This window comes from Oenanthe melanoleuca, chromosome 2 (genome assembly GCF_029582105.1).
Source record: "Oenanthe melanoleuca isolate GR-GAL-2019-014 chromosome 2, OMel1.0, whole genome shotgun sequence".
In the NCBI taxonomy this organism is placed as follows: Eukaryota; Metazoa; Chordata; class Aves; order Passeriformes; family Muscicapidae; genus Oenanthe; species Oenanthe melanoleuca.
Window position 1 is genome coordinate 9,335,516 of NC_079335.1, and position 15,757 is coordinate 9,351,272.

At 41.8% G+C, this 15,757-nt stretch overlaps 1 protein-coding gene across 3 annotated transcripts in view; it reads left to right on the forward strand.

Annotated features, from left to right (window-relative positions):
* The window catches only part of ASAP1 (ArfGAP with SH3 domain, ankyrin repeat and PH domain 1), a 144,163-nt gene that overhangs the window by 14,247 nt on the left and 114,159 nt on the right, over positions 1–15,757 (forward strand). Inside the window, exons 2-3 of one of the 3 annotated variants that reach the window (XM_056483782.1) lie at positions 4,266–4,352; positions 14,908–15,037. In XM_056483782.1, coding sequence (XP_056339757.1) covers positions 4,294–4,352; positions 14,908–15,037 — 189 coding nt within the window. In that variant the 5' untranslated portion in view covers positions 4,266–4,293. Of the gene's footprint in view, positions 1–4,265; positions 4,353–14,325; positions 14,414–14,907; positions 15,038–15,494; positions 15,518–15,757 lie in introns of those variants that run through there. The other 2 variants (XM_056483783.1, XM_056483784.1) reach the window with 2 other exon arrangements.

Genomic DNA, 15,757 nt, shown 5'->3' on the forward strand with positions numbered 1-15,757 from the left:
CTGGGCTCTGTGCTCGGTTAGTGTTCCATTATTCTTTTCTTTCAGGATTCAGCCCATGCCTGTAAGTGTGCTCATACTTCAATGGTATATTTTTATGGAAGTACTGAAAACACATACAGCAAATTCATGAGGTCAGGATGGACTTCTGTTGCTTAGGACATATTAAAATCAAGTCCAGACAAATAACAAGACAGACAAATATCCTCAGATTTGCTTCCCTGAAGTTTGTTAGACCACATCTTAATAGTGTTATCCAAATCATGGATTAGGGCAAAGCCAAAGAACATATGTTTGTCACATCCTGTTTGGATGATACCAACACAGACACAAGCAGAACAAGCAGATTTTGGCATTAAATGAAAGATATTTTTGTTAACCTCACAGTTGTTAAAGAACATGTCAGTTACCACTTGGACTGAGTAATTTAGTTTCATATTTTGCCCATGAAAGTGTCTTTAATAACCTTTGTAAAATGTGATTCTGAGGACAATCTTTAAATTTATAATATCTGCTTTTCAAAAGAACATAGATGGAAAAATGACTTGAGTCACTGTTGTTCAAATAACAAGATTATATTTTTTCCATTTGTGGGAAATAAGATTTTTTTACCTGCTTTATTTTAAAGCTTTTTGGGATATAAAAGCTTTCTGCTCAGTCATTAGCTGCAAATTGCAGAATGAAGAAGTACCCTACAGCATTTCCAGATGAAGTAGTCTGTTTATACAGAAAGCACAAGAGCTATAATTACTACATGATCACATTTGTATATCAAGGTCAGATTTCTGTGATTCACACTATTGTTTGGACATAAAGAGAGTTGATTTTCAGCATGGTGGTGCACAACTACTATTGTTGTTATATCAGTGACTGTAGAAACAATATTAACTTTTGCTTGTTTGAGTTTTTCTAGTTAGGCTAACTCTAGTTCAGGCATAGGAGAAAATTGGCTGGCTAGTATTTGCCCTAAAATAGTCATTAGACACAAAAAATATGGATTTATATTATTGTTACTCAGGTCATATAGTCTATTATGAAAGAAAAAAAAGTCCTCTAAAAAGCAAGATAAAATAGGTCATTAAATTACTTATGCATGAAATCACACAGAGTTTATTTAAGCAGTATCAAATGCAGGTAACTAAAGAGTATAAAAAAAATCCTGATATTTCCCTCTTCTCTGCAAAATCCCTGCATAATGTTTTTCTTGATTTTCACCCATTATATTGGCAATTTTTATATTCTCTTCCTGAGAATTCATTAGCTTTCCACAACATTTACCCTGTTCTAAAACCTTAAAAATATAGGGATTCAACTCATTATACTTATTAGTTAAGCATTAGGATTAGTCAAGCACTTAGGTTGTACCAATTAATTCAATATAATTGTATGTATTTATAACAAGGCACAAGAACAAATGCCTTCCTTACCTAAGGATTAATAGAATCTGCTATTGTATTACTGTATTGTGTCGAGTTGTCACCCAGCTGCCATTAATGTCACCCTGTTCTTAGCTAGGCCCCCTCCTTACTTAAGCCCCACTAGACTCTCTGTTTTCAGGTGTAGGTGTTCCTGGGTGAAAGGCAATCATATTTCTCCAATTTACATTGTTCTCCATATGTTCTGGGCTTTTACATTTCATATTCATTCCCTGCTCCCACTCACATACTGCCAAATATAAGGATTTTCCACAAATCTGGTAATGTTATCTCCACATAGCCAAGGATGACCAGGGAGGGAGAATTGGTTTTGGTTTTTTGGGAGATGAGAAGAAGAATCAAAATGTCATCTTGACACAGCCCAAATTCTACTACTGTCATTGGGTCAAGGGTTTCAGAAAGCTGTATTTAGCCTCAAAAGACTCTACCCAGATAAATGATTCTAATGGGCATATGGCTTGAGGAATTTGCCATCTGAATGATGCCCTAATAAACTGTCCAAGGTCACTGAGTCAGTGTTGAACTCATGAGCACTTGCATCTCTGGGCCACCATTCCCCTCTCTAGGAGAGTCACATATTTCCTTCTCAGTGTTGCTTCTCATCAATCAATCATGATAACTTAAACCAACTTGATTTCTTTATAAATATTTTTCTGGATTTCTTTGATATTTAATTTATTTGCTGATTTCTGTTGTATCAAGAGGCCCCAAAATTAGTAGGAGACCTAGAAAGAGAATATAATCATTCTAAACCACTGAGATCTAACCAAAAATGCTCACAACACTACTTATAGCAAATGAGCAATCAAATAATATTCAGTAGCTTATTATGGCAGACATAAAGAGATTCTGTAACTTTTAGACTTATGAAAAATAAATTGTCATCCATTTAAAATTTTGTCCAATGTCAATCACAGCTACTTGCAAACTTAGGTCAGCATCCAATTTAGAAAGTAATGAGCCATTATATACTTTTTATTTCTTGCTTTGATTTGACTAACATAAACCTATCATGATGGTGACTTTTTTTGCCTAAGGAGATGAATAATATAATTAAAAGGAAGAGGTATGCTGTAAAATTAAAGACCCATGTCATCATGGGTTGAGTCACATCCAGGCTTGCCAGTGGCTATGGGTTTGTTGTAAGATGGTGGTATTCAGCTGTATGCCAGGAGAGGCCTTTCCCAATCCACAAAAACACAGTGCAGTTCCAGGGCTGCCTTCTAGCAACTTTTTCCTGCATGTAACACAATATTCAAACATAATATTCTTGATTTGAGGCGGATACTCCTCCTCTTGCACACTTCTTCAACCCCCTCCTTATGAGCAGAGCCCGTAACCATTTCTCCTCCTATGCTGCCAAGCAGGTGGCATACCTGGTAAAATCTCAGATCCTTTCCAGCCAGCATATAAAAATCTGAAATCTGCTGGTAAAAAAGGTGTTGAACCCTCTTAGTAATAATAGAGCTCTTGAACAACATCACTTGAAAGTATCCTAAAGGCTCAGAAACAGAAGGGAAAAGAGAGATACTAACATCCCATCCAAACACCCGTATGTCGCAATTTTTAATTGAATCTCATATGTCTTGGAGACAGGGATTATTCTATGTTATTTTTAATGTTAAGGGCTGGAAAACCTCCAGACCCACATGACATATCTGGAAACACAAAACAAACAGGACAAACCTCATAAACAAACTACAGCAGTCTCTGAGGAAATAGGTCAACAGGCGTAACGAGGCTTCTCTTAGACAGAAGGTTAAAAAAAAAAATACTCATAGAGAAGGATTTGTGCTTTTCCTCATGGAATCAAGAAATAAAGTGATGTGCTTGAATGAAAATGGGCAGATTGGTTAAACAAAGGGTGTAATTTGGGGATGGCCTCTCTCCCACTCCCCTGCTGTCTGGGCCCCTCTGTTTGACTCTGATCCCATCCTTATGGGTCCCTGTCACCTCTCTCATGTGCCAGCTCACACAGTCCACATCTCTCTGTCTCATGGGACCTGTCCCAGCCTCCATGCTTTACCATCTCATGGCAATGGCTTCTGTGTAGTATTCTCCTTATCATCATCCGTATCTGGCCTCGAGCCCCTGCCAATCTTTTTCTAGCTTGTACCTTTGGACTAAACATGAAGATCAGCCCAGAATGTTCCAAAGTGAAAGGTATGTGCCAGCCCTACTCACCTGCTCAGGGCTCTGCAGCATGTCTAGCACCTTCCTTTTCACACAGCAATATAATGGCAGAAAAACCTGATGAAAAACTGTGAGCTCACTTGTCCATATCCTGCTGTGACTGTCCCCCCACACCCTCCTGCCCTGTCCTACATGCAGGATTATTCCCCATCCGAACACTTCTTGTTCCCAGTCTCTGTATCCTTCAGATCTTATCTCCATCTTCCAAAAAAGATCAGTCTGGTGCATACACCTGACACTGAAATTTTCAGCTTGGATGGTTAGACTGAAGTTATATCAGAAAACAGGGTCTTCTGAAGTGTCAGACAGCTTGGACAGGCAATGTTACCAGCACTGCACTCAGTGCAGGCTGACTGAGCAGTTGCCACATTGAGTTAGACAGAGAGTTTTCCCAGCCAGCTGAATGAAACTTTCCTCTAGCAATTTTTAACAACATGTTCTTTTTCAGGGAATTACTAATGGACCAGTTTACCACAGTGAAACTTACAATATTAAATGCAGCAATCAAAAAATGTAAGATAAATTTCCATCACTGAAGAATTAACACAAATTGTTTCAAACTGACTGTTTAAATAAGTGACTTTGTCAGTCCCATACCTTTGGTCAGTTTTACTTACTTGATCTTTTCTTCTCACCTAGGTAGGTTTCTGGTTGTGACAGATGAGACATGAGATCTTCAGCATCCAGGCTTTCAAGTTTTTCTTCAAGAGATTCACTATGGAATCGGTAAGAAAAACAAAAGACATAAATATAAATAGCTAGTTTAAAGAGTAAAAAACAGACCAGATATTTTATCAATTCTAATACCTGCCAGTGGGGCTTTTTTCTACTTAATGCCATTTCAGACTTTACTACAGTGGATGTTCCTCAGAAAAACTCTAGCCTATTGATCCTTTCAAGGATCAAAAATTCCAATAAATCGGTAAATCCTTACAAAGCATTGACCACCTGATCAATCATTGGAACAAACACTAACATCTGTTACATAGTTTGCTTTGCTTTCATAGATTTCAAAGCTGGATGAGGGGGGCAGGGTCTACAAAGGACATTGTACCTCCTTCTAACTCATCTAGATCTGGTAACTGATGTTGTTTTAACTTTGAAAACAACAAATCTCTCAGATCAGCCTGAAAAATCTATGGCAAGATTTGTGCAGGGGCTTGAAAAGAGGAGGGACTCTCATCTTTGCATGATATAAAGTGCTGAATAGCATAGAGTTGTCTAAATATGCTTTTGTTTATTTAGTCTCTGGATGGTGAGTTCTCTTGTTTTAAAGTTTCCACTGTCTTTCACTGAGCCACTAAAAGTTACATTTGGATTGCCTGACTTGAATCCCCTATAACAACAATACTGATGGTTAAGACTGAAGTTTTCTTTGTACTGGATGCATGGGCTGGAGCTACCCTGGCACAGGTCACTGCTCCCTGTGTGACCACAGAGCAGTGTGGGACTTTCATCCTTTCTTCCTCCCTGGGGAAATCAGTTGACCATATTGCAGTCCAGCCCAGCCAAGAGGGTGAATCACTGCTGCTGATCTCCTCAAAACTGAATAAATCCTCCTTCGGCGCATTTGCTTTGTCACATGGCTACACATATTTTTCCTTTTTGAGTCCACAAGGTCTTAAATAAGCAAGAGTTCAGAAGTCAAGCAGTCATATTTTAAAAAATATAGAGCTATTAAGATGGACATTCCTGTTTTATTTTGAAATGGCACTTACATTTTCATGTCCTGCTGCTCCTGGATTTCCTTGAAGGAATAAAATAAAACACAGCCATCAAGAAAATAAGTAGTGCTAACATCCTTGAAGATAATGAAACCAAATTTCCTACTGATCTATCATGACTGAAGCTCCTGAGGAGGTGCAAACCATCATTCAAACTCTTCCCATGACTGGGACACTTAGGGGATCTTTCTCCCACATTGATTAACTTGACATAGAACAAGGTGACACTGAGCTTTTCCTATTCATAAGGGCAAGAAACCTTTTTTTCCCCTGCTCATTTTTACATTCCCACAAAACTTTTAGGAACTGAAGATTTTTGACATCTTTCCTGCTGCCCTTTCAAATTTTCTGTGATCAGCATTGCTTTAAAAAAAATCCTCAGAGGCAGAACAGATGAGCAGATGGTCACCCGCTACAGTAGTCAGTGGAGCGCCAGTTAACTTAGGAAGCTGCAAGCTCAAATTCAGTGGTTAAAAGTAGAAGCAAATGAGTAATCTGCAAAAGGAGCTGCTGTGATGGACCTGAAATTCTGAACTGCTAAATTTCATTTTAGCACCATGTGAACACTGGCTCAACAAAAATTTGGTACACGTAGCAAGACCAGTTTCCAAAAACTTCCATATAGTTATCTGTCATCCTGGGTTTTACCAGAACCCTATGACTTCAACATTCAAACATCTACATTAATAAAACCTGCAAGCCCTGATTTTAAATCTGAGTAATTTTGCTTGAGCATAAAGGAGATATGCCTCAAATTATTTCAGATCTTATGTATTGTTAAACATTCTGATTTCCTTAATAAAACAAACAAATATGCAAACAGAAGAAACACAGACAAAATAAAACCCAAGAGGCATCACTTCTGAACTGAAAATTTCTTTTGCTACTTTCAAGTCTAGAGTCTGGCCAAGTGATGCATCCTTGAAAACAGTAGCTTATACAAGGGAAACACAGATGTGCTAATACATTCAGTGGTTGCAAGGACCTGTTTTATAATATCCAACATCTGCAGATTTATTTCCAGCCTTTCTCTAATGAGATGCTATTTAGGAAATTATGAGAAACAAAGTATGTTCAGACAACACCATAAGCCAGCATTTAAACTTCAACTGAGTAGGCCCATATGCATTCTTGTCTGCAAACTATGTCTTAGCAAAGTTTGTGTAAAGCACAAATGACTTCTGTTTATTATCAAGGGGGTCTTACTCCCTCTTTTCCCACAAAGTAAAGCTAATAAAACTATAATATAGAGGGAGAAGTCCCTCACAAACTCAGATATTTCTGATTTATAGTTTCACAGCATTAACAACTAGTAGAAAGAAACTCTTTCATTTATCTGCCAAACCTTTTTGTCTGTCCAAAAGAGTCATGACAAAATTGTTTGGACTGAGAGTTCTCATCCTTCAGCTACTTTTTGAAACCCTTACAATAAAATGTATATTAAAAATACCATAATATGTGATATACAAAATGTATATTTAAAAAATGCTTGCTTCTGATTCAGCAGTTTTCAGCTGAAAAAGCCCAGTGTGCTTTCACCTAGAAAAAGAAATGTAATTGTCTACATTCCACAGATAGAGAAATTATGCACACAGAGATCAGTTGCCATGTCAGAGCCACGAGTGGCAGCTCAAGGACATGTTCCCAGCTCTACAGGGCCTTTACTTCATTCTCCAGCTGCCTCCCAGGTTCATTTTAGTTTGAACTTTCATCTTCACTGCAGGCAAAATACTGCATGTTGCCATCAGGATGCATTTAGCAGCTTTGGCAGAACCAGAGATGTGCCTGGTAATGACACAGCCATATCGTTTCCAGAGGGAAAGAGAAAATATTGAAATGTTTGCAATGTGGGTTGAAGCTTTATTTCATTCTCTTTTTATTTTGGAGTGCCTGCTATGCCAGCTGCCCTGCAACATGTTCATTTCTGCAGTATCACGCTCTGATTTTAGTCATTGCTATTTCTCATATTTAAAAAAAAAAAAAAAAAGAAAAAGAGAAAAAGGCATCCAGCCACTATGGCTCCTTCTTTGGAAGGACTATTACTTCTCTCATTTCAATCAGAGTATCCCTTCATGACATACTGGCTTCATCTTGTCCTTTACAATCCCACTGGCACAGCTTGCTCTCATGCCAACACATCTGCAGTGCCCTTCCCAACAATCCTTCAAAGGTTTGCTCAGTGTCAGGAATGCAAGGATAACCGTGCCCAGGTTTCCCTGTGGTGTTCCTCAGCCTCACCAGTGCAGTGATGGTGGGTACTGCTGGAACATCACCTCCCTCATGGTCAGCAGTTCTTGTCTGACCATCTCTATGAGTAATGAGCAGGCTCAGAGTTTCACTTGGGCAAGGGTTAATGTCAAACCTGCGAGTGGCTTCACTGACAGTTTTCTTATCCATCAGCACTTACAAGAGTTTGTTATCTTTGGACTGTCCAAAAGCCAGTCCACATAGAAGAATATACTGCTGTGCTTTTATATTTTGTAGATGTTGTAAGAGCAGGGTTTGAATCTGTTGTCTCCTGACACACAGAATCATAGAATCAGAGTTGGAAGAGTCACTCAGTTCAACCTCTGTTCTTGCCCAAGAATCCCACCATGTGCCTGTGAGCATTGTCCAAGTGCTTCTTGAACTCTGTCAGGCTTGGTGCTGTGACCACTTCCCTGGGGAGCCTTTTCCAGTGCCCAAGCACCCTCTGGAGAAAAGATCTTTCCCTAATATCCAACCTAAACCTCCTCTCACACAAGTTCCAGCCGTTCCCTTGGGTCAGGTCTCTGGTCACCAGAAGGAAGAGATCAGTGTCTGCCCCTCCTCTTCGCCTTGTGAGGATGCTGGAGATCACAATGAGGTCTCCTCTCAGCCTCCTCTTCTCCAGGCTGAACAACCCAAGTGACCTCAGCTGCTCCTTACATGGCTTCCCCTCCAGACCCTTCATATGCATGATTGCACTTCCTATGAACTAAAGTAAGGTTTCTTAAAAGAGCACCTCTAACAAAAAAAATCTGGGAAATAGAAATACCAAATTCAGTACACCTGTAACAAGGAAAGGAGCATGTCTGTCCTGAGCCCACTGTCCCTTGCTGCAGGTGAGCATTTTGCTGTTTTCTCTTTGGAGAACGCAGAGGAGGCAGGGGAAGAGCCCATTGCTTGTTGTTGTTACTGGGAGTCTGGAATGCCATTATGTGTTTGTCTGCTTGACACTTGATCTTGCATGACAACACCAAAAAACAAAGGCAAAACTGAATCAGCAGATTAGTCAGCTTAATCTTGTGTAACTCAATGCTGCACTTCATTTTCAGCGTTGTTATTTTCAGCTGTCCTTTGAGATGGTTATTTGAGTTTCCTTATTCAGCCAAGCTACTTGCCCAGGACATTCAAGTAAATAAGACGCAAAATATATAATTCAGCCAAATATTTCTGATGTTTTGATTTAATCTCTTTTCATTTTGTCCACACAGCGTTAAAACCACAAGAACTTAATACTTCTAAAATGTCATTTATAATGAGAACACAATGGGCTCTCTTTTTGCTATCATTTTAGTATTGAAAGAATGCAAAAAGAACCTTCTGTTTAAGCCACTATTGTAAGTGCTAAAAGGTTTTTAAAATAACATGTAGTTTCTGAGACATTTGCTATCTCATTTTAAATACCAGATGAAGACAAATGCTGGGAGATGCCAATATTAAAATTGAAATCAGCTGATTCTTGCATTCAAAACAGTCATAGCAGCAGCACAAAGTTTTTACACAGCTCATGTAGTTTATGAGCCACATTGGCAGATACTGTCCCTTAAAAAACACAGAATTTCAATCAGCATGTTTGCTGGACCTGGATTTTGGTTTTCTTCATGCTCAGCAGTGTGACATAGGCAAGAAGTTTTCTTTTACTGGAAAGTTACCTGACTAATCTGTTCCAATAACAGAATCATTTCAAAGGTTTGTTTGCAAATGTCAAAGCCAACAGCCTTCTTTCTCAAGCAAAAACACACTGCAGTTTACCATGTAAGTTCCCTTCAAGCAAATTAGCACCAGCCACAGTGTGATACAGGCTTCAGTGTTTAAAATAGACTTTGCCTTTTCCTGTGAGTACATCATGCACTTATGTGATATTAAACGTGCTGCAGGTTAAAATACGTAGTTGTTACATTTTGTACAAGGCTGTCAGCCCTCTGATCGTCCTCTGAGAGGACACAGCTCCGGGAGGTAAAATGCCTCCTGACTAAACATTTCCCGCTGAAGTACAAAGTGATGATGTTACTTGTCCTTACATAAATGGGGTGGTTTTGCTTTGCAAAACAAAACTATGAGAGTTCCATTAACAGAGTAAAGTTTACTGAGTTTTAGCATGTGAGATATTTCAAAACCAAAAGCATAACTCATCCTGCTGAGATTCTTGTTGATTTGAAGCTTCTTTTATCCTCTAAGTCCAGCATCCAACTCAAATGAGACAAGCTGATATTCTAGTACTTATGGTCATAAATATAAATAAGCCTTTCTCATTAATTTTTGTCAGAGGTTATCTGAAAATAAAACTATAAAAATATAAGAACAGCAATTTACCATAGAGATGTTTTCTCAGGGAACCTCAAATCATCTTTATCAGGTATCAAATACCATGGAAGTCTGATGTCATAGTGATCTCATAAAGTGAGTTAGGATCTGGAGGAGGGTGGGAAGTATTTCTGACTGCTGTGTCTAGCTGAAATGGATAAACTTACTCAGGACAGCAATATAGTAGAGAAACACAGCCTAAGGATATTTTCCTGATGAATTTTAGCACACCACTACTTCTGTTGCTATTTGCTGTTGAGCTGGTGACACTCTCCATGTTTGTGGAGATGCTTAGGAGCACAAAAAGAACAATTATATAGTTTGCTAAGAAAAGCATTTCAATTATTTGATGTTTTAATTACACACTACTGTCTATCATAAAATCACTGCTTTTATCTGCAGTAATAGCCAAGATGGGAACCTTGCAAGTCAAGAAATGAGTGTAGTTGTAAATCTGTACTTGCAAAAAGGCATCATCATGTTCATACTTGAGAATCAAAACCCCCTGAATTTGACATGTGAGATCCTGCCATGACTACACCTGCACTAATCAAAAGGAGTCACTGCATTCCACCGATATGCACAGTGATTCCCTTCTCCAGCTAACAACTCACTTCACTGCCACACTGAGAGGCTGCAAATGGCCCTGGAGGCAGCTAGTCTGAGCATGCTTTTCAACACACTGGTGCACAGCCAGGGACTTGGGTGAAGCTTGTTTCCAAAAACCAAGCAGCAACCACCCTGAGTTTGCATCTGTGAGTTTGCTTCCTATGCAGCAGGGAAGTGTGACCTCAGGGTGGTCCTGGGGCGGCTCTCTGCAGGCAGCATAATCACATCCCACAGCAGATTCACCACCAGCTTCAGCCTAGATGAGGTGTTGATACCCTGAAGAACTGACTTTGCATGACTAAAGCTAGACAGCCACAAACACAGCAGGGCCACAAGCTCATCTATCTGGCTCCTTATCTATAGTGGAAAGATAATCTTGCTGTTCTCTACCTCATTGCTGCGTGGTTTCAATAGTTTATTGCATTGATGTGAAGAGCTATGCAAGTGCCCTGTAGCTCTTCACCTCTGGCACATAGTGGTCATGCTGCAAAGTTCACAATGATGACAACATCATTACCTGCTCACTCCTGCTCAGCTCCTGTAAGCGAACTGATGACCTCAATTTAAATATAAGCTGTCTAAATACTATAAAATGAAAAATACTACTATTCCTGTTCAGTTCATTGCACAACATCTGAATTGGTAGTTTGTCATTGCTATGTTCCTTAGCCTCTCCCTAAGCATGGTGACTGTCACTAGTCTGCAGAATTATTGTCAGTTTGCTGTAATGAACTCTTCTGTTTGCAATCACAATAAAAGCCAGGGAATCAAGTGGATTTGTAGACTGAATCACTGGGTGGGATGGCAAGACAGCACCGCTTCCTTGACTGCAATGCATCAGCAGCAAGGAGTAAGTGATTTCCAGTGCTGCCTGCATGATCCTCACTGGCATTAGCTAGTCCAGGCTGGACAAGATGTATTTCACTTCAGAATACCAGGAGGAGTGAGATAAGCATAACTCCATTGGCAAACCTTCCATGAGAAAAAGGCCGTGGTACAGTCTCACCCAGGATCTAGCACAGACTAAGATAGTGTTACAGCAGACGCTGTGAAATAGAACTTTCACACTCTGATGATTATTCTTTGACATTTGTGAAATGAAACAGTGATTTCAGTTAGTGAAAATTTATAGAGAGGTGCATCTTACAAATTTAGAATTGAATCTCAGATACTGATCGCAATTCAAAACAGGAAACGTGGTTAAATCTGAAATTCACTAAATGCTATTTGAAATACTTATATAATTTGACTAGTTTAAACATTAGCACATTTTTACATTTGACAGCTTGTATAATTTATTTTTATTAACATCACATTAATTAACTGATCTTGCTTCCAGTGAGTTTAAGTGAAAATAATCCAAGTCTAAAGAGGTCATGCCCATAGGGCTATTTTCTCTACTAACATTTGAATAGAGGAAGGGGAAATGCTGCTTCTAAGCAGCAAAACAGAGCACTGTATATTCTCTGACAGAGTAAACAATTTCAGAACTGTCAAAAACAGATCAAAAGGCAATTATGATCTTCCTTTTTCATTTTTAGGCCTTGTGCCATTCTCTTTATTTACCAGTATTTTCTGTATTCATTCTATTTCTTATACATTTATTATGTCTTTTTAGAAGACAACATTTTCCTGATGAGGAAACACAAAAGCTCAGCTGCATTTACTCTCTGCTCTGCCTTCACTTCTGTCATTCTTCACTGCTACTGTTTCCCTGGCCTGTCTATTCCCTTTCTTAGTTGAACATGCTCTTCAATCCTGTAGTTTAAATTTTCACAAAATAGTATTAAAAAATTATGGTTTTAGCAGTATGTGCAGCTTCTGGGGGGATTTGTTTGGGAGAGCAGATGAGGTTATTTTACAATCCAGAGATTAATGGTCAAGCTCAATAACTTCTGCCTGAAGAAGAACAATTCAACACTAACAGGAGAGTACCCAATTAATTAAACCAGTTTGTCCATCAGTGTGATGGATTTATTCTCACTTGAAATCTGCCAGCGAGGGATCAGGAATCTTCCTAATGTGAACACTGTGGCTGACCTGCAGACCACCAGTCTGGCCCAGGAACAGCTGTGTGACAGCCCATGATTGATGTTCAGCAGGAAATTACAGGGGATGACCACAAAGACCCTGCTTAACCCTTGGGCCATACCCCTCACCCATCCAGTTTCCAAGCAGGCTAGGCCAAAACAGCTCTTCTGGATGTTACCAACAGCTCTTCCCTGGCCCAAACCCCCAGCCAGTTCTTTACTTTCCTTTCCATACTGCTTTTGATGCCACCAGCCATTTTTATCTTCTTGGTCTCTCTTCCTCCTCCACTGCTCTTATGAACATGATCATCAATTGATTTTCTTCCTACCTCTCCTGCTGCTTCTTCACTGCTTCATTTTTTTTACCCAAATCCATTTTTCAGTGCAACTCCCACACACTTCTTTTCTTGGCTTCCTCCTCCTCTTGCCTACTCTACCTTTCAGAGTCTCATGACGTTTAACAATCATCTGTACGAGCTCAGAGCCTTTGTGCCAGAAAGCTGCATCACGTGAAGCAGCAGCAGCAGCAGCAATCACATGGCCATATGGAGGGCTTCTACTAAGGCAATGAAATCACAGACACATGTTCAAGCAGGACCATTGCTCTGGAGTATTGGTCATATTTTTGCTGACAGAACTGCAGAGAAATATTTTTATATGGTTATATTCAAATCAGGTATCTCCTTTTCATCCCTATTCAGGCACTGCAGTTTTTAGGTGATATTATCAACTATTTTTGAGTTGCACAGGCATTTTATTAGAATTACATACAAAACCATGTACAAGCCTATCTGCATTGTAACATGGTAAGTACTCTCTCTGTACAGAGAACACAAAATCCTTTGAAATGGATGCCCATATAATATTGCTCATTCTCAATTTTTCAGATTTGAGAATATTCCTGAATGGCCTAGCTTCTGTGGAGAGAATCCCAAATACAAGGAGGAGGAAATCACACAGTATGACTAAATAAATCACACTAATGCAGCAGATGACCACAATTACTTGAGCCTCCTGAGACTTAGCCTTCTTTAGAAAGGAACATATGGGACCCCAAACCTAAGCTTAAAAAAAAAAAAAGGAAAAAGATAAAAATCATTAGAGCTGTCTGTCTGTCAGTGTCCTGGGTTACAGGATGCAATAATGGATAAAGGACAACTATTCAGAAATACTGCTCATGAGCGGGGACACAGGGCTGCAGGTCCTGGGCCCCTGGCCACGGCAGCACTGACACAGCTCTGCTCTGGAAAGGCTCAGGAGCACAACTAGTAACGCAAAATCGGCAGCACCAACTTCAAGGGCTTCTCTGAATCATTGCAGGACTTCTTAAAAATTAACGAAGTCTAAGAAGCGTAAAACCTATGCAGTCAAGCCTGCCGGGAGGGATGGCTCCCTCAGCGGCGGCTGCAGCAACCCTCGGCTCTGCATCCCCGGCCGAGGGGCTCCGAGCGGCCGTGACGGGCTGCAGGAAGGGAAACAAGCAGCAACAGACCCTGACTCGCTCTGGGGGCTCCCGGCCCGGCAGCGGACCCGCAGCCCGAGGCGGGCACGGTCCCTCCCGCTGCCAGAAGGCACGGCAGGCTCATTCTCCCGCTTAGGGACAGCACTGCAGCCCAGCACCCTCCGACCTTGTCAGCTTCCACCAAAAAGCTCTTTTTAATTATAAGAAAACGAAAGAGTGGCAGCCTCCCCCCTCAGGAACCGCCGGGCCGGGGGAGGGGAGCGGCGGCCGCGCCTGCGCGGAGCCGTTTCCTCCCTGTCGCGCGCAGCGGCGGCGGGCGGCGCGTGCCCGTGAGCGCGGCCCCGCGGCCCCGCCGCGCCCGGCCCGGCCCGGCCCCGCCTCCCCGCGCGGGGGGCGCAGCCCGAGCCCGCACAAGTCAGTGCTCGGCGCGGGCGGGAGCGGGGCCGGCCCGGGGGCGTGGGGGGGTCGGCGCGCTGGGGAAAGGGGCTGAGCCCGGCGCAGTCGCCGCTCCCCTCCCGCCGCCCTCCCCGCAGCGCCGCGGCGGGGCCGGGCTGGGCTGCTCGGAGGCGGCGGCGGCGGCGGCGGCGGGAGCGCTCCCCACCGGCGGGGCCGAGCGAGGGGCGCCGTGCGGGGGCCTCTCCCCCTTCACCTCCTGCCCGGAGGAGGAGGGGGCGGCCGGGGAGAGCCTGGATGTAGAGGGCGAAGCCTCAGCCTCCCTCTGCGGCTCTGGTGCTTTGATGCTGCGGGTCTCTGCTGGCTGTTAACATCTTCTTCCCTCTGCTTTTTTTTTTTTTTTTTTTTTTTTTTCGTTTTCTTTCCCCCCACCCCCACCTTTTCCCTCGAAACTTGGCTTCCCCTGTCTCCGGTTCTGTGTGCCCGGCTTCTCCTGGGCTTTACCGGTGGGGCAGGATCATGCCGGACCAGATCACCGTGTCGGAGTTCATCGCCGAGACCACAGAGGATTACAACTCCCCGACCACCTCCAGCTTCACCACCCGCTTGCAGAACTGCAGGAACACGGTCACGCTGCTGGAAGAGGTAAATCGTCCACACCCCATCCCCTGTTTTTTTTATCCTTTCTCAATTTTTTTTTTGTTCCTTTTTATTTCTTCTTTTTTTTCTGTATGCCTTTGAGAGAGCATCAGGGACGGGGCAGCACCACCCGCCCAAATCCACAGGAGCCAGAGGCGTTGGTATGCATGTAATCTGCTCTTTTAATTGTGGGACTTTGCCCTTGTGTTGAGCTAGTTACAGAAAGCTTCCCTGCTCTGGCGTCTCAAAGATTAGTGCGTAAAGCAGCCAACTTAGAGGTTGCTGTGGTACTTGTCGGTGTTTTCGGTGTTGTCAGTTGTTGCAGTAGAAAAAATGCGTGAATGTTGGGATTTTTAGAGGGAAGTTGAAGGGTGAGTTTTGTTTGGGAGCGTTGGTAGAGGTTTTCCCCAGCCACTCGTTACATCAAGTAAGCGCAGAACTCTGACTGCAGAAATCTGCCAAGGGAGATTTGGTTTAAGAAATGAGGTAAGGATGAAGAGATGAATGTGGAGTGAGGGAAATAATATGAAAACAGAATTCGTGGAAAGAGAGGAGCATAATAATGCAGAAGAGATTATACAGTCTCAGCACTTCAACCTTGAAGCCTCAGTGCTGGGGTTTTTTCATGCTTGTTATGAGCATCATTTAAATGTTAGCTCTGCTCTGCTGTCAAGAAATAGGACCGTGAAAATGAGTAAACTTCCAGAGCTGGTTTCCAAGGAATAT